The following is a 23,777-nucleotide window of genomic DNA, read 5'->3' on the forward strand; positions in this document are numbered from 1 at the left end:
TTATTTGAAAATCTGTGTGTTTTGTTTGATATCACACTAGGATGTACAATGATATTGGCATGTCATTGGTATCGGCTGGATAAAGACTGGAGTCGTGACATCATGAAGTACTTCCCTTTGCACATGCTCAGTCAGACCCCCGGTCAGCCTGCCAGCCAATCAGAAGCTGGTCTCATTCATAGGAGGTTTGGGGCTGGTGGGTGGGCCCGTGGCCGCCGGGCTGTCCGGATTGGCCGGGCTCTCGGGGGAAGGCGGGACCTCGGCAGCGGGAGACGCCCCGGCCCCGCGGCGAGGAGAGACGGGCGTCTGCGACCGGGTCGGGCTGACGGGGGCGGAGTTTAACGGGGACGCGGGGGCGGGGCTTAACGGGGACGGGGCCGCGGCAGGCCTGCGGTGCGAGGAAGAAGATGGCGAGGACAATGATGACGTTCCGATGGCGAGGCGTCCACTCGAGAAAGCTGCTGGGGCTCTGAGGCCTAACCTGGCCTCTAATTCACTACACACCGCTATGCTCCGCCTCCCGCCCTCTGGTCCCGCCCCCGCAGCCTCCGAGCCCTTGGCGAGCTCCTGGCAGCGCTCCACAAAGCTTCCCCTCCGGACGGACGCCGGCCCCTCCCTCTCTCTCTCCAGGTGTCTAGGCCCCTCCCTCTCTCTCTCCAGGTGTCTAGAGAGGCGGGGGCTGCCGTTGTGAGCCAGGGACGCCTGGCTGAAGACCTGAAAATATACAAAGGAGCATTATATATTATTATATTATATATAAGGAGCATTATATATTAACTAGAAATCTCGTGCAATGTTTTTTTCTCTCTCCTTTGGGGGGGATGTGATGTATTCCTATAGAAAGATATATCACTGAGTAGTCACAAAATTGGCTCATCTTTTCCAGTGTTTCCCATACATAAAGGAATTTGTGGCGGGCCGCCACAAAAGGATTTTGACCGCCACAAAAAGATGTTGACCAAAAAAACATATATATATATTTTTTTACAGTGCACCTGAACGCAATATGCAAGATACCCGCTGAATAAGTGTCCAATAAATGTTCATGTCATTCTGGCCAATACTTCTGTTATAGCATTTCAGTCTGGAATATGGAATATCTTTCAATAATCTATGATTTAGCTGCTAAATTGTCAAATACCGCCATCTGCTCGCTACCCAGGCACTTATGTATGTACTTAACCTAACTAACTTAACCTAACTAACTATCCGGTGTGCACAACATTGTCAGCCTAAACTCCGGCTGACACCCCAAAAACCTACAATCCGCTACAGAAAAAAAAAAAGGCGGACCTGAGTGAGACTGGGACCAGGACTGGGGTTAGGACCGTGGCCGTAGGCAGCACCCAGGCCAGCAGGGGGCAGCGGTCCGGCAGAGAGGCCCGGGTCCCGGACAGGTTTGGTGAGGGGAACCGGGGGCGGAGCCTGTCGAGGGAGGCTGCCGCACAGCGAGCCCCCTCTCCCCCCTCCTGCTGCCCCGTGGAGACGATCCGTCCTGAAGCTGTCACTCAGCTGGGACAGCAGGCTGAGGGGAGAGAGAGGGAGCAAGTTCAGCTTTATTGTCTCTTAACATCTCTTACCTGCAATGAAGATCTTATACTCATAGAGCCCACTCACAGCAAATCTGCCATTTTGCCCTGAAAGAGACACCTCTGATTGGCTGTCGTGGTTCTGTGCTGTTGTCCCATTGGCCATTGAGGCTTTTTTCCAGGCCAAAATGGCGGCGGCGCGGTTGTCAAACAAAACACACTGTAGATTCCCGGAATAAGGAAAAAATAATTCTCCACCATATAGACACTGAGCTTTCCCACTGGGTATATGACGATGTCCGGCACTGCCTCTTTGGCCATTTATTTGGATCCTAGACCTTCCCCACAGTGAGTACGCTTCACTTTCTGCAACCAGTTCGGCTCCGCCCACGAACATATGTACTCGTTGTTTGCAAACACAAAAGTGGTCTATTGGTGCAATTTACTATCAGCAAGCAAGCAACAGGGCTGTTGGGAAATGGAGTCTTAGAGAGGAATTGTCTCCACCATCACTGAAGAGACGTATTGATGGTTAAAAATGATAAACGTAGCAACTTTATTGCTGATGTGTTACTTTACAAAATCATCTTGTCAATGTTAAACTTACTCAAACAAAAGGTGTGTGTGTGTGTGTGTGTGTGTGTGTGTGTGTGTGTGTGTGTGTGTTAGTGATGCGCGGGTCACCCAGAACCCGCCGGGTCCGGCGGGCTGGGCCGCCCCGCAGGCGGGCTGGGTTGGCAAATTATGAAAATATCGCGGGTGCGGGCGGGGCAGGCTCAGAACGTGACAAAGCAACATTATTAAATAATTTAGAGCAGTGAAACACGCAGAGCAATTAACCTTAAATACGTTAACTCTCTCTCACATGTAGGTACACACAATCAGACAGACTCCTGCTGCACTCTCTATAGCTACATGGAGTAAAGGAACACTTCAATGAGGTAGCCTATGTGGTCTCAAAACAAACATTTTGGAAGGATTATTTGCTGTAATTATTATTTGAAGTGTCCATATAATGCCACCTCAGATTTTCTGTTGTGGACTCGACTGTGATCTATTTGTCAACTTTACTGCAACGTGAGTAGGCTGTGAACAATTGAGAGCGCATGAGGTAATTAAAAGAAATCAGACAGCGAGTCTAGCCGTATCTGCAAGCCGTGTGCGCACCTGCTGCACTACTACTGCAACATGGCCAATTGAGAGCGCATGATGTAATTACAATAAATGGGGAAGAATAAGAACTGTTTCTGTAGCCTGCCTAGTGCCTACTGTACCTCTACCTGCTACCTCCATTTGAAACACTGCGGTCACGCCATCCGCACTTTGGGGAAGCGTAGTCGGTCACGCTGAAGACCATGGATTAATTGAAGAAAGACCGACATGAAAGCAGCAGCGCAACTCATCCAGAGCAGTATAGTAGGCTACAACTGTTGTCGCGCCGGCAGCATGTGAGTGTCTCTGTGTGTGTGTGTGTGTGTGTGTGTGAGAGAGAGAGAGAGGGGGGAGAGAGACAGAGTTATTAGCTACTTTGCACACCTTGGAAGCTCTGCTGTGCTCCTCCTGAGTCCGGAGACATATTACATTAAATTGGCCGCTGCGGGCTGCTGGGTTGGGCTGGGTTCGGAATTTTCAGATATTTTAACGGGCTGGGCGGGGCGGGCTGGCTCCAATGACGGGTTGGGTTGGGGCGGGCCTTAAAAAACCCTGACCCGCGCATCACTAGTGTGTGTGTGTGTGTGTGTGTGTGTGTGTGTGTGTGTGTCTACCTGCATGTGGAGGCTCTGGGTGTGCTGTCAGGTGTCCTGGTTAGAGCAAGGTCACACTGCTCCAGCAGCTCCAGAAGCTCCTCCTCCGTGGGCCCGCCCAGCGCTGCAGACAACCAATCACAACAGCACACATCACACAATGACCGAGGCAACACAACCAATCACAACATCACACACTGACCACACACTGACCACACACTGACCAGCTCGAGCAGTAACGTCAACGTTCGAGTTTACACAGCCATAAGTTCACTTATTGCAGAAATAGACTCGATAACAAAAAATAAACAAGAACAAAGAGTATGCAACAGCGGAGTTTCTCGGGGGAAAATACGTTTTCGCCAGTCCGAGGGGATTTGGATTTGACTGGATCCGATGCTGATTGGCTGCAGGACTGAATTTGGCAAGGCTGATTGGCTGAATGAGTTGTCAGTCAAGGCAAGTACTGCCACCCACTGAAGTCACTGTGCACAGCTTGGAGTCCAGAGACAACAACAGAGTCAATTTGCAGGTGTGACGCTTGCTCCTCGGATTGTCCCATTTCCCGAGTTGGGAAGTCGTTCTTCCTCGGTGTGTTCATGAGCTTTTAAGTGGCCACGTGGAAACAACATGGCCGCTACAAAGAAGATGTGTGTTATTTTATTGCTCGGAGTGTTTTTAAATAACACGTTGAAGCCGTTTGCAGTGTTTGCGTGACAACGGAGAGCAAAGCAAATGGTCGTGAAGTCATTTTTCCGACACCACATGAAGTAGGGCTGTGAATCTTCACTGGCCTCACGATTCGATTATGATTCATCTGTCAATGATTCGATTCGATTTCTGTATTATTACTGCACATGGCTACTTTTTCATCTAATACAAGCAGTCAGATAAATATCAAGTCCCTTTTTTACTTAGAAAGTGCTTTAAAATCTGAATGTCAACAGAAATTTAAACATAAACGATTCAACGATTCATCTCCGCCAGGAGACAAAGGTGATAAAGTAGGTCACCTCTGATGTCCACCTTCCCGGCGATCTCCATGGCGGTCGTCAGGTCCCACATCTGGATGCTGCCGTTGCCGTGGCCACTGAACAGGTAGCGCCGGGGCCGAGAGCCGATCCGCGACGAGCCCTCACACTCGTGCACCATGAAGGAGGTGATGGAGGTGCCGTCCACCGAGCGCACCTCACACACCCTACGCACGCACACGCACGCACGCACGCCCCCACACACACACACACACACACACACACACACACAGCTTAATCCCATGCTTGCTCTCTCCTATACTTGCCACACAAGCACGCACGCACACGCACAAACACACACACACACACACACACCTCTTTCCATTGGAGGACAGGCGGACGTAGAGTTTATCGGTGTCTGGTACGACTCTCTGGATGAACACCTGCTGCTCGTCTCTCTCCCCATACGGTCCTGACACACAGAGGAGACACTTACTGCTGGACCCCCAACCTCTGACCCCCAACCTCTGACCTAACCCCTTCATGCAGGGCTGCCCAAACCTTTTGAGGGTGAGAGCTACTTACAAAAAATAAAACTAGTTGCGAGCTACTTCTTTTCCCCTTGTCCCCTGGTACATGTTTTTCACTTTTTAACAGTATTATATTATTTATTTAATGTGTGCATGTGTGTGTGTGTGCATGTGTGTGTGTGTGTGTGCGTGTGTGTATGTGCATGTGTGTGTGTGCGTGTGTGTGTGTACGTGCGTGCGTGCGTGTGTGTGTGTGTGTGTGCATGTGTGTGTTACCGATCTCAGTCCCTGCGCTGCAGCCTCCGTGGCCGTCGGTGTCGTCCAGAGAGAGGATCTTGAAGGAGGTGAGCGGCGTGGAGCCGGGCTGCGTGGAGATCATCCCTCTGAACCGAGTCACCGTCCACGTCCGCACGTGGTTGTTGTCCGCGCAGACTGACACGCACACGCACACACGCACACACACATAAAGTTAACAGTGTTTCTCAAAGTGGGTTCCATGGACCCCCAGGGGGGTTCCCAGCAAAAAGGGGGGACAATTTATTTTCACTATAATTCCATCCATAAGTATCCCATTGACAGAATGTATACCTATTTTGATCATGGTGTCACATTAAAATCACATTAAAATGATCTCCAAAAAAATTAAATTCCACCTGTATAATTTCAGACAAATAAGGAGCTGTCTGTCCACAGACGCTGCGTTTTTATTTTTACACTCAATGATCCTTTCGCATCTGAACTATTGTATAACTAGCTGGTCGCTGACAGGAGTAACCATCCTCAAACCAGCCGAACTACTCTATAAAAAAGCCCTGAAAATACTAGATAAAAAACCCTTTTCTCATCACCACTGCCATATCATACGTAAATATGGCATGCTAAGTTTTGAGAACTTTAGAAATTTCACCTCTGCCTGTCTAATATACAAATATATTACAATATATTCTACATGGACTGGCGCCGCCTCCTCTTGCTGACTTTATCAAATATCGTGCGACCGCCAATTCGACCCGTGTCACCCGGGCCATTACGAACAAGGTCTGTGAGGTCCCCTTTAGAAAAACTTCCTTTAGTCAGAAGACCCTATCCTTCATGGGAAGCACTCTCTGGAATAATCTACCTCCCTCGATCAGAGAATGCCCGAGTCTCGCCACCTTCAAAGGCCAGTTGAAAATATGGCTCAGATCAAACCAACAATGTGATCACAATTAACATACTTAACAGATCTTTTGCCATGTTTTGCAGCATGCTCTGTGTGTTTTATTTATTTTATTTATTTTAGGTTTCACTAACCTTTTATACTATTAATTTTTTTTTGGTACTATTTACTGTGTGTTTTAATCATTTTTGGTTTTACTAACTTTCTGTACTTTTAATCTTTGTTGTATTATTAATTTTTCTTTCGCTTTCATGACTACATCAACCTGCCATGGGACTACAGGTGGAAACTAGCCCTTGGGCTACAACCTGGCATATTTACTGTACGGCTGTACTGTTCATTAATGTGTAAAGTCCCATTCTTTAAATAAATGAATCTGAATCTGAATGGGTTTCATACACTTTCTGTAATAAAACATCTAAAAGCACAAATCTTATCAGATGCCATGATGATGTTGATGATGTTTTTCTTGTACAGTATATGTACCTTGATATGAGGTGTTTTTCTTGTATATGTACCTGATGAGGTGTTTTTCTTGTATATCTTTTTCTTGTATATGTACCTGATATGAGGTGTTTTTCTTGTATATATTTTTATTGTATAATGTACCTGATATGAGGTGTTTTTCTTGTATATGTACCTGATATGAGGTGTTTTTCTTGTATATGTTTTTCTTGTATATGTACCTGATATGAGGTGTTTTTCTTGTATATGTTTTTCTTGTATATGTACCTGATATGAGGTGTTTTTCTTGTATATGTTTTTCTTGTATATGTACCTGATATGAGGTATTTTTCTTGTATATGTTTTTCTTGTATATGTACCTGATATGAGGTGTTTTTCTTGTATATATTTTTATTGTATAATGTACCTGATATGAGGTGTTTTTCTTGTATATGTACCTGATATGAGGTGTTTTTCTTGTATATGTTTTTCTTGTATATGTACCTGATATGAGGTGTTTTTCTTGTATATGTTTTTCTTGTATATGTACCTGATATGAGGTATTTTTCTTGTATATGTTTTTCTTGTATATGTACCTGATATGAGGTGTTGTTCTTGTATATGTACCTGATATGAGGTGTTTTTCTTGTATATGTACCTTATAGAGATGCAGCGGTATGATTTTTTGACGGTATGATAACCTTGGAGAAAATTACCACGGTTTCACGGTATCACGGTATCGCGGACCTTTATGTATTCTTGTCAAATATGGCACAAAAAAAACATACAATTTTTTACCATGAACAAAATGATAGTTGAATGGGGACCATGATGACAAAAATATCTTTGGCAATGAAGTATGCCACAGCATAATTTAATTATTTGGCATGTTTGGATTTGGGTGCATAGGCAAATGCATGTTGAATTGTTGGCTGGTCTCTGCAGCTGTTGATGTGGATACCCCTCCGCTGGTGCCAGTACTACTGCTAGCCTAAAAAAAGAAAAAATACATGTTAATGTAACCTACATCTGTAATGACAGTTAACTGTTGCGAATGTGTGTGTGCTTGGATATATAACGGTACTATTCTTACTTATCATAAATGACGATTTATTTAATCTAATTTTATGTAAAACTAAAACACATAATATCAAATAGATGCTTATCTTTTGTAAAAATCGGATGGACACTGACTGCACTGGACACAAATGATTGTTTCACGTTGATGGCGCACACCCCCACTCACACACACCCCTCTCCCTCTGTCTCACACATTAGCCTCTGCCCCTGTGCTGAGCGCTTGTCTTTTCCCCCTCTCTCTCTCACACACACACTGTTTGTGCCTCAATTCACTGGCAGGTTGGAGGAGTCAGTTTCTACATTATTGAACGTTACTTCTTCAGTGCAATATGTTTTTGATAACGAGGCGCTGGCCAGCCTGGCCTACACAAGACGTGATCACTCAGTCAAGAAGTAACGTTACGTTAACGTTAGTCAGCTGATGCTAATTAGCCATGTTAACGATAGCCTATGATGAGTCATGAGTGTTTATCTTACGTTAATGTTAGCTACTCCTCAAACCTGCCGGTGGAAATGGTTTAGCGTTATGTCCGATGTGATGTATGATGAAGCAAGACAACGTTAAGTACCTTGAATTTTGCAAATGAGGACGGCTGGTGTTGATGGGCTATCATGTTTGAGGTAGGCTATTGCCTCCTAGTGCAGCCACTCTTCGCCTGCATGTCTTGCATGTTGGCTGTCCTTCCTCCTGTAAGCCCTGGCCATCCGTTTTTCTGATAACCAAAATAGTCCCACACTACCGATTTTGTCCTTTTTTGACTGGGGAAAAAGTTCGGGGGGTTCTTCACCTCTCTGGCAGCCATTGTCACGCGGCCACTCACAACAATGATGACTCCTTGATGATGATAGCTGCGGTCTGCCAGCTACTGATTGCTCTACACACACATGCAGCAGGGGGGAGGGGCCGCGTAACTGCACTCTGTCTCTGCAAGGGACCTGAGGGCACTTTCTCTCAGGGAAACAGCTGATACCGTGGAGAAGGTATGACGGCAAAATTTAGTGGTTTTGATACCGTGGCTTTTTCAAACCCCGGTATACCTTCAAACCGAAAACCGCTGCATCCCTAGTACCTTATATGTACCTGATATGAGGTGTTTTTCTTGTATATGTACCTGATATGAGGTGTTGTTCTTGTATATGTACCTGATATGAGGTGTTTTTCTTGTATATGTACCTGATATGAGGTGTTTTTCTTGTATATGTACCTGATATGAGGTGTTTTTCTTGTATATGTACCTGATATGAGGTGTTTTTCTTGTATATGTACCTGATATGAGGTGTTGTTCTTGTATATGTACCTGATATGAGGTGTTTTTCTTGTATATGTACCTGATATGAGGTGTTTTTCTTGTATATGTACCTGATATGAGGTGTTTTTCTTGTATATGTACCTGATATGAGGTGTTGTTCTTGTATATGTACCTGATATGAGGTGTTGTTCTTGTATATGTACCTGATATGAGGTGTTGTTCTTGTATATGTACCTGATATGAGGTGTTGTTCTTGTATATGTACCTGATATGAGGTGTTGTTCTTGTATATGTACCTGATATGAGGTGTTTTTCTTGTATATGTACCTGATATGAGGTGTTTTTCTTGTATATGTACCTGATATGAGGTGTTGTTCTTGTATATGTACCTGATATGAGGTGTTTTTCTTGTATATGTACCTGATATGAGGTGTTTTTCTTGTATATGTACCTGATATGAGGTGTTGTTCTTGTATATGTACCTGATATGAGGTGTTGTTCTTGTATATGTACCTGATATGAGGTGTTTTTCTTGTATATGTACCTGATATGAGGTGTTTTTCTTGTATATGTACCTGATATGAGGTGTTTTTCTTGTATATGTACCTGATATGAGGTGTTTTTCTTGTATATGTACCTGATATGAGGTGTTTTTCAGACAGCATGATCTTGGTGACGGGGCTGCGGTGGACGGAGAAGGTCTGGAAGAGCTGTGGTCCAGAGCCCACGGTCTCCGGGTGCTGAACGATGACCCGCACCGTCCCGGAGCTGGTCCCATATGCTATCTCTATCCAGTTCCCACTGTCACCTGAGGGGGCAGCAAAGCCACACTTAGACATTGAGACTTAGACAACTCTTTACACTGCATTTAACACATTGAGTGCCAGCCATTTTTTCATCCTGTAGGTAAGTTGTGCCAGGTTTTTTTTTGAGGATTCTGGCTCATTTTACAAGAGCCGAGGATTATTTTCTGTTAAGAATTCATGAACACCAATCATCTAAAAATAACTAATAGAATGTGTGCTTTCTCTGTCTAAAAGAGTTAGTTTGCAGAGTTAGTAGTTATGTAGATATTAGCCGTTGAGTACAGCATGGTTTCAGCGTCTGGAAATTTATTCAGAGATAAATGGCTTTTTGTGAAATTCGACAGAACAGTCACTTTAACCATTCATTTTTGGCATCAGTAAGACCGTCAGACATTCTAAACAATAGTTTTGAACAGTAATTTCCTCCATAACAACAGGAAACACCCCTCTCATTCAAACTCCTCCCTCCGTGTGTCTTCTCCTCCTTCCTCCTGGCTCTACAGCGGGCGTGTCAGAAGCGCGTTGCTGCTGCCTGCCTGCCTGCCTGCGTGCCTGCCTGCCTGCTTGCCTGCGTGCGGACGCTCCTTGTGCGAGTCAAGATGGGCCGGGGAATGCGTGGGCGATGGGCAGATGTTGATTCTGGCCTTTCTGAGGTGTTTCAAAGTGTGTTTCACCTATAATCTATTTTGCAAATCGCTCTCCGCTCTCTGTGTGCGGCTGCCTGCGCGGCCGCTCTCGGGCAAGACAAGTGTGGAATGGATTACTGTAAAATCGCCTCGCCATTTCCTTGAATGGCTTGCTCCAGCGGCAGTTTTTTCTTTGATTTCGCTCGTCTGGGGGAGCACTGTCAACACTTAGTGGGTCGGTAAAATAGATTATACACATTCTCTTGCTCCAATAGTGATCTCGAAGATGTAAAAGTTGTTGATTGATGTCCCACCGTCAAAAAAAAAAAATGTTTATGTAAGACGAGTTATTTCGGCTCTGGCACTCAAGCGTTGGATTATGTAAGACGAATTATCTCGGCTATGGCACTTAACGTGTTAAAAAACACGATTTCAGACAAGCCCAGACATTTCCGTCTTCTAGTCTGAGATTGCCCCCTGTTTAAGTTCATTCTATGAGGGGATTCCCCCGGGGGAATTCCATTCTCCCTAACCAATCACTAGAGACCAACAGATCTGCCTAAATCTAACCAGGGTTTCCGGCGGAAACCCTGGTTAGATTTAGGCAGATCTGTATACATTTTGGAGTGGTGGTACGCTGCTCCTGAATCTTAGTGGTAGTAGTAGTAGTACTTTACTGTATGTATTTTGGGTGTTTCTGTTGGTTTTATGTTTTGATCATTGTTTGTTTAAATGCTGAACAGTAAAAGTGTCCTGTAAGCCCATGTGGGCTGGGCTTCATTCGAAGCATGACACTTAAATAAAGAAAATCAATCAATCAATCAGTAGTGGTGGTGGTTGTGGTAGTATTGTAATAGTCGTACTGGTTTTGGGAGTGAGGTAGACACTGAGGGCAGTGATGGCGTCTTCAGTGGGGTCTCTGTACAGCTCCGTCACCAGCAGGTCATTATCCTTCATCCTCAGAGGAAACTTCTGCACATCTGCACAGACACACAACTTTCATTCACTCAATGATCACAATATAGACACTGTACATAATAACAGTTATGTACAGTTATTGTAATAATAACAACATGATTGAACAATCATATGATAGAGAGAGAGAGAGAGAGAGAAAGGGAGAAAGGGGGAGGGAATGTGGCGGAGGAGAGAGCAGGGAAAGGGAGGAGGTGGGGCGGGAGCAGGGGAATGAGGGGGAGGAGAGAGCAGGGAAAGGGAGGAGGTGGGGAGGGAGCAGGGGAATGTGGCGGAGGAGAGAGCAGGGAAAGGGAGGAGGTGGGGAGAGAGCAGGGGAATGTGGCGGAGGAGAGAGCAGGGAAAGGGAGGAGGTGGGGCGGGAGCAGGGGAATGAGGGGGAGGAGAGAGCAGGGAAAGGGAGGAGGTGGGGCGGGAGCAGGGGAATGTGGGGGAGGAGAGAGCAGGGAAAGGGAGGAGGTGGGGAGAGAGCAGGGGAATGTTGGGGAGGAGAGAGCAGAACTCACGGATGGTGGTGTTGGATTCGGGGTGAAGAAATACATACAGTCCTTTATAGGCATCGCGATCCGACCTTCCGTTTCCCAGAAAATGTCAACTTTTCTCTGATTGGATCAAATTTGGCGCCAACCTCAAACTATCTTCTTATGTACGGTAAGTAACGTTATAACTTTTAAACTGTGGAATGGAATTTCTGGAACGGAGGCATGTCTCATGTTACGTTTGGCTCATTGTTCAGCGTGAGTCATGTAAACTGGATCGGCACGCACATGACATGTGGATGGGCAAATGATACGCTCCGTGAATTACCTCAGTGTCGGCACCCGATACCGATATTGGATCGGTCCCATCCCTAATCCATATACAGTACATCCATATACAGTAGATCCATATACAGTAGATCCATATACAGTAGATCCACATACAGTAGATCCACATATAGTAGATCCATATACAGTAGATCCATATACAGTAGATCCATATACAGTACATCCACATATAGTAGATCCATATACAGTAGATCCATATACAGTAGATCCACATACAGTAGATCCACATATAGTAGATCCATACAGTCCGTCTCACCTATATAGTAGATGGATCCGTTGTTGCAGCCCAGGATGAGGAAGGAGCCGGCTGTGTCGTAGCTGTTGATAGGAACCACATCCTGGTTCTATAGAGACATCAGAGAACAAATACTTCTAAATCTCATCACTTCCAATCAAAGTCATTTACACAAACACAAGATCTGAAGTCAAGACATTAGAAACCTTTTCAAGTCATCAAAGTACAAGTCAAGAGTCAGGTCCCAAGTCACCAGAACCCAAGTCAAGTCTCAAGCTGTTAAAACTGTGACTCGGGTCCAAGTCATGTGACAGAGCAGTGCTGACCTGCCAGTGTTTGGTGACGGCGTTCCACACGCCCACCTTCCCCGTGTGGCTGGTGGCGATCAGCTGGTTACCAACGAAGAAGAGCGCCTCCACCGGCACGTTCAGACTGAACACGCCTGGACACAGGAAACAGGAAGTGAACATTCAGAGCCAGAGACGTGTGATTGGCCCTCAGCTGCCGCTATTGAACATGACGAGCCACCGGGAAACTCAGCTGCTGATTGGACGCTCAACAAGCTCGTTTCCAGGGCTGAACTGTATCAGATCCACCGGTTTACTTGATTTATCTTACTCGCTCTCTCTCTCTTTCTTTCTTTGTATCATTCCTATTCTTTGTATTTATTCTGGTTCAGTGTTTTATTTTGACTCCATATGTACTTTTCTGTTGGAGAAGCTCTTTGTAAATTCAGTTTTTAGATCAAAGCTATAGCAATAAAGTTGATGATGAAAAGTTGATTATGAATTTTAATAAGTTGGGTAATACAATGACATTTATTTCGTTTATTATAACAGTTTATTATATTATTATGACAGGGACGGTGCACATTAACAAACTCAAATGTAAATGTGCCAGTACCCAAAAAGGTCATTTTCATGTATAGTCTCATACCTGATAAGTGATCAAATATGTAATAGACCCTTTTCAAGGGGGCCATTTTGCAAGCAAAACACTAATGAGGGTTTCCAAATTCCAATCGTGTTTTGCTTGCACCTGTGTTTACCCTGCCTTTTCGACACAAAATGGCCCCCGTGAGAAGGGTCTAGAAAACATAATTATCATGAACTCACAATGTGCTTATAATGTCTCACGTCGTCTTATGAACACCACTCCAATACTTCCATACATTTTCAGGCTTTTTGTTCAAATTCCCCAAACTTTTCAAAACCTGAAATGAATCAAGTGAATTTTCCATATTTTTTTAAGCAACTCTACTGAGTCAAAGTCAAGTGTTTTATTGATCAAATACACAGTATAGAGAGCCAAAGTGAACGTCACTTCCTGCTTTTCTCCCTGTACCAGCGTGTGAAAAAATATGAATGGTGGTGAAGGGAGCCATGATACGCTACCCTTTTGATCCCGTTTGAATTGTGCCACGGGAGAAACACACGTCATGTTTGTCAATGTAAAAGAGAACTCTGCAAGTCGAGAAAGTCGCAGTTTGTGGTAAAACTGTGGCGCTATAAGTTACAAATCAGAAAGACGACGCACAACCAGTCACGTTAAGTGACGTCTCTCCCGTCAGTCCATGTTGTTGATGGTGTGATGTATAATGTGCGACACGAGACTATGGCTGTTGTGAGAGTTGATTCTGTGCGCTAGAATCACACCTATCTCGCTGCCGTTGCCGTCGGGACAGATGGACCACAGGATGATCTCGGTTGCCGAGGCGACTGCCACCATCTTGTCGTTGTCGCCCAGCGAGCCGCCCAGCACCTTGGCGTTCAGGGCGACGCGGTCGATCACCCAGTCCAGACGAGGGGAGGTAAACACCTGCTGCCAGCCGGTAGACTCCTTCACCCTGAGAGAGAGAGAGGGAGAGAGGGGGGGGGGGGGGGGAGAGGTAGAGAGAGGGAGCGAGAGAGGGGGAGAGAGAGAAGAAGAGAGATGGGGAGAGAGAGGGGGGAGAGAAAGAGAGATGGAGACAGAGAGGGAGACGGACAGAGAGAGAGAGGGGGAAACAGAGGGTGGGGGGGGGCAGAGAGACAGATAGAGGGAGACAGAGACAGAGAGGGAGAGAGAGACAGAGAGGGGGGAGAGAGAGACACAGAGAGACAGATAGAGGGAGACAGAGACCGAGAGAGAGAGAGAGAGAGAGAGAGAAAGAGAGAGAGAGAGAGAGACAGAGAGAAACCAAGCCGTTGGTATAAATGAATTTATTTTGGAATGGTATATGAATAGACTTTGAAATACTTTTATAGATACAAACTTCTCCATGACTTTTTTTTTCTTTCTTTTTTTTTTTTTTACTGCTGGTGATTTTGTGTGTGAACAGTAGAGGCATATGAAATCCATTTCATTTTGACCAAATCCTATTTCTTTTTTCACATTTCAAATGTCATTGAGCGGTTAGGAGGGATGACTTGTCTCTCTCTGAGGGGTTAGGAGGGATGACTTGTCTCTCTCTGAGCGGTTAGGAGGGATGACTTGTCTCTCTCTGAGCAGTTAGGAGGGATGACTTGTCTCTCTCTGAGGGGTTAGGAGGGATGACTTGTCTCTCTCTGAGCGGTTAGGAGGGATGACTTGTCTCTCTCTGAGGGGTTAGGAGGGATGACTTGTCTCTCTCTGAGGGGTTAGGAGGGATGACTTGTCTCTCTCTGAGCGGTTAGGAGGGATGACTTGTCTCTCTCTGAGCGGTTAGGAGGGATGACTTGTCTCTCTCAGACATGTTTCCTCGTCAACATGTCTCTCAAAGTAAAAACCAACTTGTGAAGGGTCCCACAAAATGAAAGAATTCTGCAATATTCCATATTTTACAATGGATTCCATTTTTGTTACTGCTGCGCTCACCACAACTTCCCCAATTTACCTGTCCATCGTTTCCAAACAGGACCTCGCATCCACATTTTCCTAATGCAAGACCCCCGTTGCCTCACCTTACACCCCGATAAGGCGAGTCTAGATCATTCCCCCTCACCGCAGGTCACTTTCCGGCTGAGTTCGCTACTTGACCTTCCTCATTGTGGTCAACACTTACGACACCTGTAACCTTCCATAGACATCTTCTCACACTTTCAGCCAACCACTATATTTCTCAAGCATGCACCTGTTCCACTTCCTCTTTTACCCATCTTTATATAACAACACATTGATGACTTTGCATTACCTTGTGTCTGAAATGTGCCCTCTAAATCCTCAGTCAATGTTACCACAAATCACAACAGATATAATTGATTACTGATTATTGCTCATTGACACACCTCACATAGCCTACCATCTTACCCATGGTCATAAGCCCATCTATGACTCCAGATACACGCACGTGAACGTTACATCCTACACATGAACGTTACATCCTACACGTGAACGTTACATCCTACACATGAACGTTACATCCTACACGTGAACGTTACATCCTACACGTGAACGTTACATCCTACACGTGAACGTTACATCCTACACGTGAACGTTACATCCTACACGTGAACGTTACATCCTACACGTGAACGTTACATCCTACACGTGAACGTTACATCCTACACGTGAACGTTACATCCTACACGTGAACATTACATCCTACACGTGAACGTTACATCCTACACGTGAACGTTACATCCTACACGTGAGTGTTCCTCTCTGGTTCTGCTGCATCCCATGTGCCGGATGCGTGCACATTGCCACACACAGCATGGTTACCCCACAGGCCCTGTGTGTGTGTGTGTGTGTGTGTGTGTGTGTGTGCCCTGTGTGTGTGAAACTCATCATGTTTTAATTCTACTGTACTTGTACTGTAACCGTAGTTTCATACGTATCCACCAGACACCTTTAGAACACATCGATCACCACTTGTACTTTATTAAACACATAAACAAAACCTGATCATAAACCTTATGAAATGTTGTGATCCCGTGCATTGTGGAAATCATATGGCCCTAGAACATAGAACAGTTGACTCGACAGTAAAGTAGAGCTGCCGAAAATAATCGATTCAGAGATGCATCGCGATGCTTAATAGGACGATTCTGAATCGATTAACAAATATCAAAAATCGATCGAATCGTGAGATCAGTGAAGATGCACAGCTCTAAAGTGACTGAACTGAACTCTGTGTGTGTGTGTGTGTGTGTGTGTGTGTGTGTGTGTGTGTGTGTACCTGTAGCAGACCACAAACTGGGCGTAGGCCACGGCGATCCAGTTATGATGACCACAGATGATCCGCACCATGCCAGTGTCTGACAACTGGGCTGCAGGCAGGCAGGTAGACACACACACACACACACACACACACACACACACACACACACACACACACACACACACACACACACACACACACACACACACACACACACACACACACACACACACACACACAGACACATTTTAATACCTTTATTTGTGTTCACATTTAGACAAAAAATCCTTGAACACAAACAATAATAGATGCACAACAAATGGGAAATCTTATAGTGACAGATGTATCTAGTCTGAATTTATGGATAAAGGAAACAGCGCCTCCTCCAAATGTGGCGACTGCCAATTATTGCAGAAATAGAGCAGAATTTGGCCAGAGCCTTGGCTCTCGGTCTGGGCAGTCCTGCCCTCTGCAGGCCACTTACGACCAGCCTATGGACATTACCAAGGCTTCCAAATATGAAAACAAGCAATTTACAATTATACCCAAGCTGTAAAATGGCATCCTTGAGCAGTTGGTATTTCAAAACCTTGGTGATAAAAGCTTCTTCTAGACTGGAATCAAAAGCACACCCCACTTCCAAAATGGTGGCCTCTCTACTCTCCTCATCGACGACAACAACAACATCAGGTGTATTAGCTGTCACATTTGAAAATATGTCATATTCAGTATTACACAGTTTGAACATGGCAGTTGAAACACAGGAGTGTTTATGGATTTCAACAGAGGATGGAACATATGACCTTATGTCTTTAACACACACACACACACACACACACACACACACACACACACACACACACACACACACACACACACACACACACACACTTACTTTAGAAAACTATCTAATATGATATGGATATTGTGATATGAGACTAGATAACGTCGTTAGATTTTGGATGTGGTAATATTGTGTGTCTAATGAAGTGTTGTCTTCTCCTGGTTTGAAAGTTAAGGTGATGTCATTCTCTGATCTGACCAGACTGTTCTAGCTGCTCGATTATTTGCCTTTACCCACTTAAGAGCACCACAGGAATGAGTCCGGAAAACATGGCTGCCAAGTAGGGATGCACCGATCGATCGGCACGTGACCGGAAATGGCCGATTTTCACGTGATCGGCCTCGATCGGTGATCTGCGCCGGTCACTCTAAATAGCCGATTCTGTGAGCCGATTTTCACATGACGTGCGCGCACCCCAAAGCACCGAGACAGGCACCCAGCCACCACACCACACACGCCAGCATACCTTCCTCGTTGTGGATTTTTTTTCACCGTCAGTGAAGTAGACAAATCTCGCAGTTTGTCACACATGCAAGTCGAAAATAAGCCGTGGAGACAGAGATGCGGCCGAGTCCCGCTCGGCTGCAGTCCAGTCTGAGCGGCTCGCTTCACCTCACTGGCCCCTCTCTCTCTCTGCTCTCTCTCCCCGGGAAGCGGTGCTCAAGCAACCCGCCACCGCGCACAGCCGGCTTGGCGAGGTGAACGTGAGCATTGTGTCCAGTATAACCATTCCCCGACCTGCCTTTTCCATTCCACATCAGCGCTGCTGCCTCAGCCTGTCAGTCATGTTGTAACGTGGATACAGGAGAGACTATTTGTTTCGTATTGCAAATAGAACGACGGACATAATAATAAAAATGCATCGGACTCACAAGTGTGCAACGTTTTCTGTGCGTGACGATATTTTTTCGGATGGCAGATAAAAATACGCATACCAAACTTCGGACTGTGTGTAAACTCCGCCTGATATTCAGACTGAAGATCGTTACTGTAACTCATAAACTCATTTCCCCTCTACTTAAGAGGACTGGTCTGGAGCCAGTCTATAAACTCCTTATCCATGGATCATTTTGATGTTCTGTTGCACCTGTTTTCTTTTGGAAAAGTAAATGCATGATAGCTGTGGGATATAGGCTATTGGATTTAATTTAATTTTTGTATTCATTGTATTTGCACAAAAAAGCTCTGTCCAGTAACCTGGAACACTTTTATTTTGAGATGTGTTTGAGTGAGATGGTCCTACTTCATGCAAATGATAAGAATTGTTTATTTGTTTATTTGGATCCCCATTAGATGTAAGAATTGTTCTATGAATCTTAATTTTCAAACAAAGTTACAAAAACGTTTGTGTAAGCTGTCAATTGTTGTTTTTAGAGGAAAAAAATCGGAATCGGCAAAAATCGGTATCGGCAAGTCAGACTATTCAAAAATCGGAAATCGGAATCGGCCAAGAAAATGGCAATCGCTGCATCCCTACTGCTAAGTTAACACTTCCCGCTCGTAGGTGTAAAAGTGACCTTTGAAGCGTAAATGTGTTAAACCGATTTTCAGAAAACGCTTCAACAATCATAAAAGCGGTCCTCATTCGTGAATTCCCTGACGCAAATCCCATTGCCTTTCCCCCTACAAACCAGCAGCGCAGGGACTTCTTTCTGGGTAAGCCTACAAAAATATGTCATCCCTACGGTACTCCATTATATTATATTCAAGTTACTGATCATTCAAAATCTCATTGTGTCAATATGTTGTGTCAATATGTTGTGTCAATATGTTGTGTCAATATGTTGTGTCAATATGTTGTGTCAATATGTTGTGTCAATATGTTGTGTCAATATGTTGTGTCAATATGTTGTGTCAATATGTTGTGTCAATATGTTGTGTCAATATGTTGTGTCAATATGTTGTGAAAGCACCAATATGTTGTGAAAGCACCAATAGTCGTCCCTAGAATATTGTCACAATATCGATATTGAGGTATTTGGTCAAAAATATCGTGATATTTGATTTTGTCCATCGCCCAGCCCTAGATGTTTGTGTGTGTGTGTGTGTGTGTGTGTGTGTGTGTGTGTGTGTGTGTGTGTGTGTGCGGGTGTGTCCGTGTGTGTGTGCGCTCACCCCCACAGGGCCTCTCCTCCATGCTGCCTCTCAGCATGCCAGCATGGCCCAGGTTGGGAGGCATGGTGTTGCTGCGTCTGACTGGAACTCTCTCTGCAGGCGCCGCACGGGCGCCCATGAACTGAGGTCCTGCCACACTGTGACGGTTACGCCGCTTTGCCGGGTAGACTGACACACACACGCACACAGGCACACGCACGCACACACACGCACACACACACACACACACACACACAATAATGAGGTAAATCATTTTCTGACTATATGGTGATGTAGGGCAGCCACCTGGTTCATACCTCAGCAAATCTGATGAGGAAAAGAGTGAGCATTCTCAACTCATCAGCTTTTTTGTCACCTTTCCCCTATTCGGACTGGCCTAATTTGGCTCTTTTTCAGCTTTCGGGGTAGTTCTAAAGAACAACCAAAAAAACATTTTCCCCCAAAATAAAATTCGACAACAATCAATTTCATTAATGGGAGACCCTAAAGATAAGAGAAATCAGCGTTTTGTTCTACCTCGGGTAGGGGAATCTCGAGAACTAAAGCCTTTTTTTTTAGAACTTGCTCCTCCCCCTCCCCCTCCCCCAGAGCATTAAGATTATTTTTGATAGCTTGGCTCCTCCCTCACAGTTATAAAAGCTTGTTTGTTAGTGCAGTGGAGGGAGGGAGGAGTACTGTACTGGCACCTGTCTCCCTCTAGTGGTCAGAATGTGTCCCTTGTTGCAGCGTGAATGAGGTGAGAGCCCTGGCGGCTGGCGGGTGGGGTACCTGGTGGAGGCAGGTAGCCGTTGAACAGCACGTTTCCACAGGAGGAGCGGTCCAACTCGTCACACAGCTGCAGCTTCCGCACTGGACAACAAAACACACGGATGTTACTACAGGAAGACAAGAGCAACAACAGAGTAGCACACAACTTAGCACAATAACAGTGCAGGACACAAGATTTCCCCCCCCTAGATAAGTCAGGTTTCCATCCACCTGTTTTGATGCGAAATTTCAATTTGCGCATAAAAAAACTGAGTGGAAACGCTGCCTAATATGCAAAAACCTCCAAATATCACAAAGAGGACGCTTGAGGGAGGCGGAAAAGTCGGGTGTATCGGTAAAAGGAAAATGCGAAACGTGCGGTGGAAACCGTTTAAGCGATATTCCGTTCCATTCAAAAACAACACAGTTTGCCTTGATCACTGCAAAACATGACATGCCGTGTGTAGCCTCCACACAATAGGGCTACACACGGTAAATCATGGTACGCGCAGCACAATACCCGCCGTGGTAAACAGAAGAAGACTGGGATATTAACTTTAAGGCGACTCACTTCTAGACTTGAATGAAATTGTATTCACTTACTATCTGCTCCGTGGATTATAACGTTATGCTTGCAGAGTCGCACCTGGTAATCCAGAAATGGCGTTATGGTACCTTTGTCTACTTGTAGATCATCAAGAAACTTTAAATGAATAACGTTAGATGTGTTTAACAGAGCTGTATATCGGGTCTAGGAGCTGATCAGCAGCTCAGACAGCCTCAAACGCCAGGTGATTGACAGCTCTGTAATTCGCAAAATAGCAGTGGATGGAAACGCGCATTGTTTCGCATTTTATTTTGCCGACTTTCTGAAAATTCGATTAAAAGTTGCGATACATTTGGATGGAAACCCAGCTAGTGTAGTGGAATGTTTTTCATATACCACGCCCTGAACTAATTTCATTGGTCACCCCAACTGCTTCTTCTTCTTGTTCTTTTTTGGGGGGTTTATGCCTAGGGCTGCCCCCGTCTCAGAGTCATGTCAGTCGAATCAGATTCGGCTTTCCAATACGAATATTCGACTATTCTAATTCTCTGGCATCAGAAGATCCATTGGCATAAGAATGAGATTCAGTGATTATTTCGACCACATTACCACATATTTCTGAGCTTTTCAAAATAAAAGACAGCATAATGATGTAATATTTATATCGCGGCATATTTGAATTGCCGACGTCGTCGGGCTATATGGATTTGTGGGAATGATGAGACAGGCAGGACACATTTGACCGGTCAAATCTGCACTAAGACAAATGTTCTCCCAGTGACGGCGCCAAGGCGAGCGGCTGGACAGAGGATATGACATCACGGTATGACATCACGGTATGACATCACGGTATGACATCACGGCGCGGCGTCTCACCCAGCGGCGTGATGCCGTAGAACTCCGCCTCGTGCATGAGCATGTGCACGTTGATGGAGCGCGGGTGCAGCTCTTTGGTCCGCAGGAAGTTGAGGATGGGAGCGAACAGAGAGGGGTCTCTGTCAATGAAGATCTACGGAGAGAGAGGAGGGACACAAGATGGTAACACGCACACAGAGTTACACAACGTATCAATTCAGACACACATACAGGCAGACACACAACAGTGACTATTTCTTCGATGAGAGCCGCACAGGCAGGACAAAGTCAATAGGAGAGCCACTTTCACCGCAAAACACCAAAAGCCACCCCAACCAAGCACATCTGCCTACCATTTTTTTGTTTTATTGTTTTCCACACACACACACACTCGAAACGTACCCCGACCGCAACGGTGGGGGCCGTCGCTGGCGACGCTGAAGTTTTAGCTAACCTGTTCACATCTATGTTCGCAATGGCATCCCAAGTATCATCATACTATTATGGGATGCGATGCGAACAGTTGTATTATGGGATGTGCGTTTCCCAGGCAACGACACACGTTGACACGTTTTGGAACAGCGCTGCACGCTGGCACAATACTCCTAAAAGCAAAATGCTTATTGTTTTGAATGATTTGGCACCGTCTATTACTGTCAACACCAGTATTGTTGTATTGTAATAATATGCCATAAAGGTTTATTGAAATTTTGGGGAGAGCAGGGGGGAACAAATATTTTAAAAAAATCTTTAAAAAAAAAAAAAAAAAAAAAAAAAAAAATTGTGTGCAATTTCTTAGAGCCGCCAACTAAAGCTTCGAGAGCTGCCATCGTCTCGCGAGCCGCGCAATGAGGAACTAGGCACAACACAATGAAAGGATACACTGTAACTGTACAATTAAGAAAACTACTCATGCCCCCCGCCCCCCCCCCCCCCCCCCACACACACACACACACACACACACACACACACAGCCATCCTACTTACAGCTCCAGTTTCATCCTTCAAGGTGGAGATCCGACCGCTCAAAAGACTTAAAAAAAAACACACAAACCACCAAACAGAAGTTATCATGATGAATTAACCAAGGCAATACAAATACAATACAAATTGGAAGAAATTCCGTCAAGGCGTTTCTGGTATCGCGTTAATGAGCTTGGAAATGGCGTTCGTGAGGTCACAGTGACCTTTGACCAGCAAAATCTAATCAGTTCATCCTTGAGTCCAAGTCGACGTTTGAGCCAAATTGGAAGAAATTCCGCCAAGGAGGACGCAAGTTAAAGTGCTCTTAGTGAAATATTGTATGCCGAGTTTATCAGCAAGTGATGTTCTCACAGGTTAGTTTATTTGTGTGGCGGTGATCAAGGCAGCATTAAATAGCCAGAGTTTTGAATGGAGGTTTGTGTGTGTGTGTGTGTGTGTGTGTGTGTGTGTGTGTGTGTGTGTGTGTGTGTGTGTGTGTGTGTGTGTGTGTGTGTGTGTGTGTGTGTGTGTGTGACTGTGTGTGTGTGTGTAGTCTCGGCTCCCAGACGTTTGGTGAGCTGCGCCACCAAACGTCTGGGAATTTCACTGTCAGAAACTGTCTCTCCGAGCCCGGCGAGAACGGCCGGCAGCAGACACGCCTACATTTATTATTAGAATTTTATTTGGTAGCGGCAATGCAATGTTTCATAGTTCCAATATAGAGCAAGACACTGATGTGCTGCAAAGAGAGTTTATAACTGTTGTTTATTTTACAATAATGTTTCCTACCCGGAAGTGGTCCGCTTGCTACTGTGAGTCATCAGCAGGCTCTGTAACGTTAGAAAAGACCTCTAGCCGCCGGGGCCGGATGAAACACGTCCTATTAACAGGTTATGTTTGTTTCTAAGTGAATAATATGTTTCTCCGCAAACGCGGCGATGTTTTGCGAGACACTGGTTCTGCATGAGCGTCACTGCCCCCAGAAAGCAGGCCCGCCCACAACACTCATCATGATTGGTTCTCCGATGCAAGGCTTCCAACAGCGCCACCTAACGTTATGCAAAGATTTAAATAGTAATATTCTCAGTCTTACAGGAGTGAAACGGATTAAGACTGAGGGCTGAGTCTAGTGTGTGTGTGTGTGTGTGTGTGTGTGTGTGCGCACGCATGTGCATGCGGTATTAGGTTCTCTGTTCCACCAACCTGGAAAAAAAAGAGTCAGGAACCCAGGTCAGCGTCTGTCGGGAGGTGCTGAACCTAAAAACAAACCCACATTAACGATGTAACTGTTAAGGCACCAAGGATAACATTGTTACTAAAGGAAGGTAGCATTAGCTACGTAGGCAACTACCTAGGTAACCTCTTGGGTAACTTACACTACGTTTTACCTGGAAACATTATTACATAGT

General features: G+C 45.2%; 1 protein-coding gene across 1 annotated transcript in view; it reads right to left on the reverse strand.

The window, feature by feature from the left end:
* Positions 1-142: 142 nt before the first annotated feature.
* shkbp1 (SH3KBP1 binding protein 1) overlaps positions 143-23,777 on the reverse strand; it is a 25,209-nt gene continuing 1,574 nt past the window's right edge. Inside the window, exons 2-18 of the mRNA XM_083637964.1 lie at positions 23,572-23,625; positions 22,393-22,438; positions 21,427-21,559; positions 20,025-20,105; positions 19,257-19,424; positions 16,316-16,406; positions 13,833-14,023; positions 12,504-12,619; positions 12,199-12,286; positions 11,004-11,120; positions 9,346-9,516; positions 5,052-5,207; positions 4,621-4,717; positions 4,288-4,472; positions 3,296-3,398; positions 1,294-1,525; positions 143-714 (exon numbers count right to left, since the gene is read on the reverse strand). Of these exons, the coding sequence (XP_083494090.1) occupies positions 160-714; positions 1,294-1,525; positions 3,296-3,398; positions 4,288-4,472; positions 4,621-4,717; positions 5,052-5,207; positions 9,346-9,516; positions 11,004-11,120; positions 12,199-12,286; positions 12,504-12,619; positions 13,833-14,023; positions 16,316-16,406; positions 19,257-19,424; positions 20,025-20,105; positions 21,427-21,559; positions 22,393-22,438; positions 23,572-23,625 (2,584 nt within the window). The 3' untranslated portion in view covers positions 143-159. The remainder of the gene's footprint in view (positions 715-1,293; positions 1,526-3,295; positions 3,399-4,287; positions 4,473-4,620; positions 4,718-5,051; positions 5,208-9,345; positions 9,517-11,003; positions 11,121-12,198; positions 12,287-12,503; positions 12,620-13,832; positions 14,024-16,315; positions 16,407-19,256; positions 19,425-20,024; positions 20,106-21,426; positions 21,560-22,392; positions 22,439-23,571; positions 23,626-23,777) is intronic.

Source organism: Poromitra crassiceps, assembly GCF_964638095.1.
Source record: "Poromitra crassiceps genome assembly, chromosome: 5".
NCBI classification, from domain to species: Eukaryota; Metazoa; Chordata; class Actinopteri; order Beryciformes; family Melamphaidae; genus Poromitra; species Poromitra crassiceps.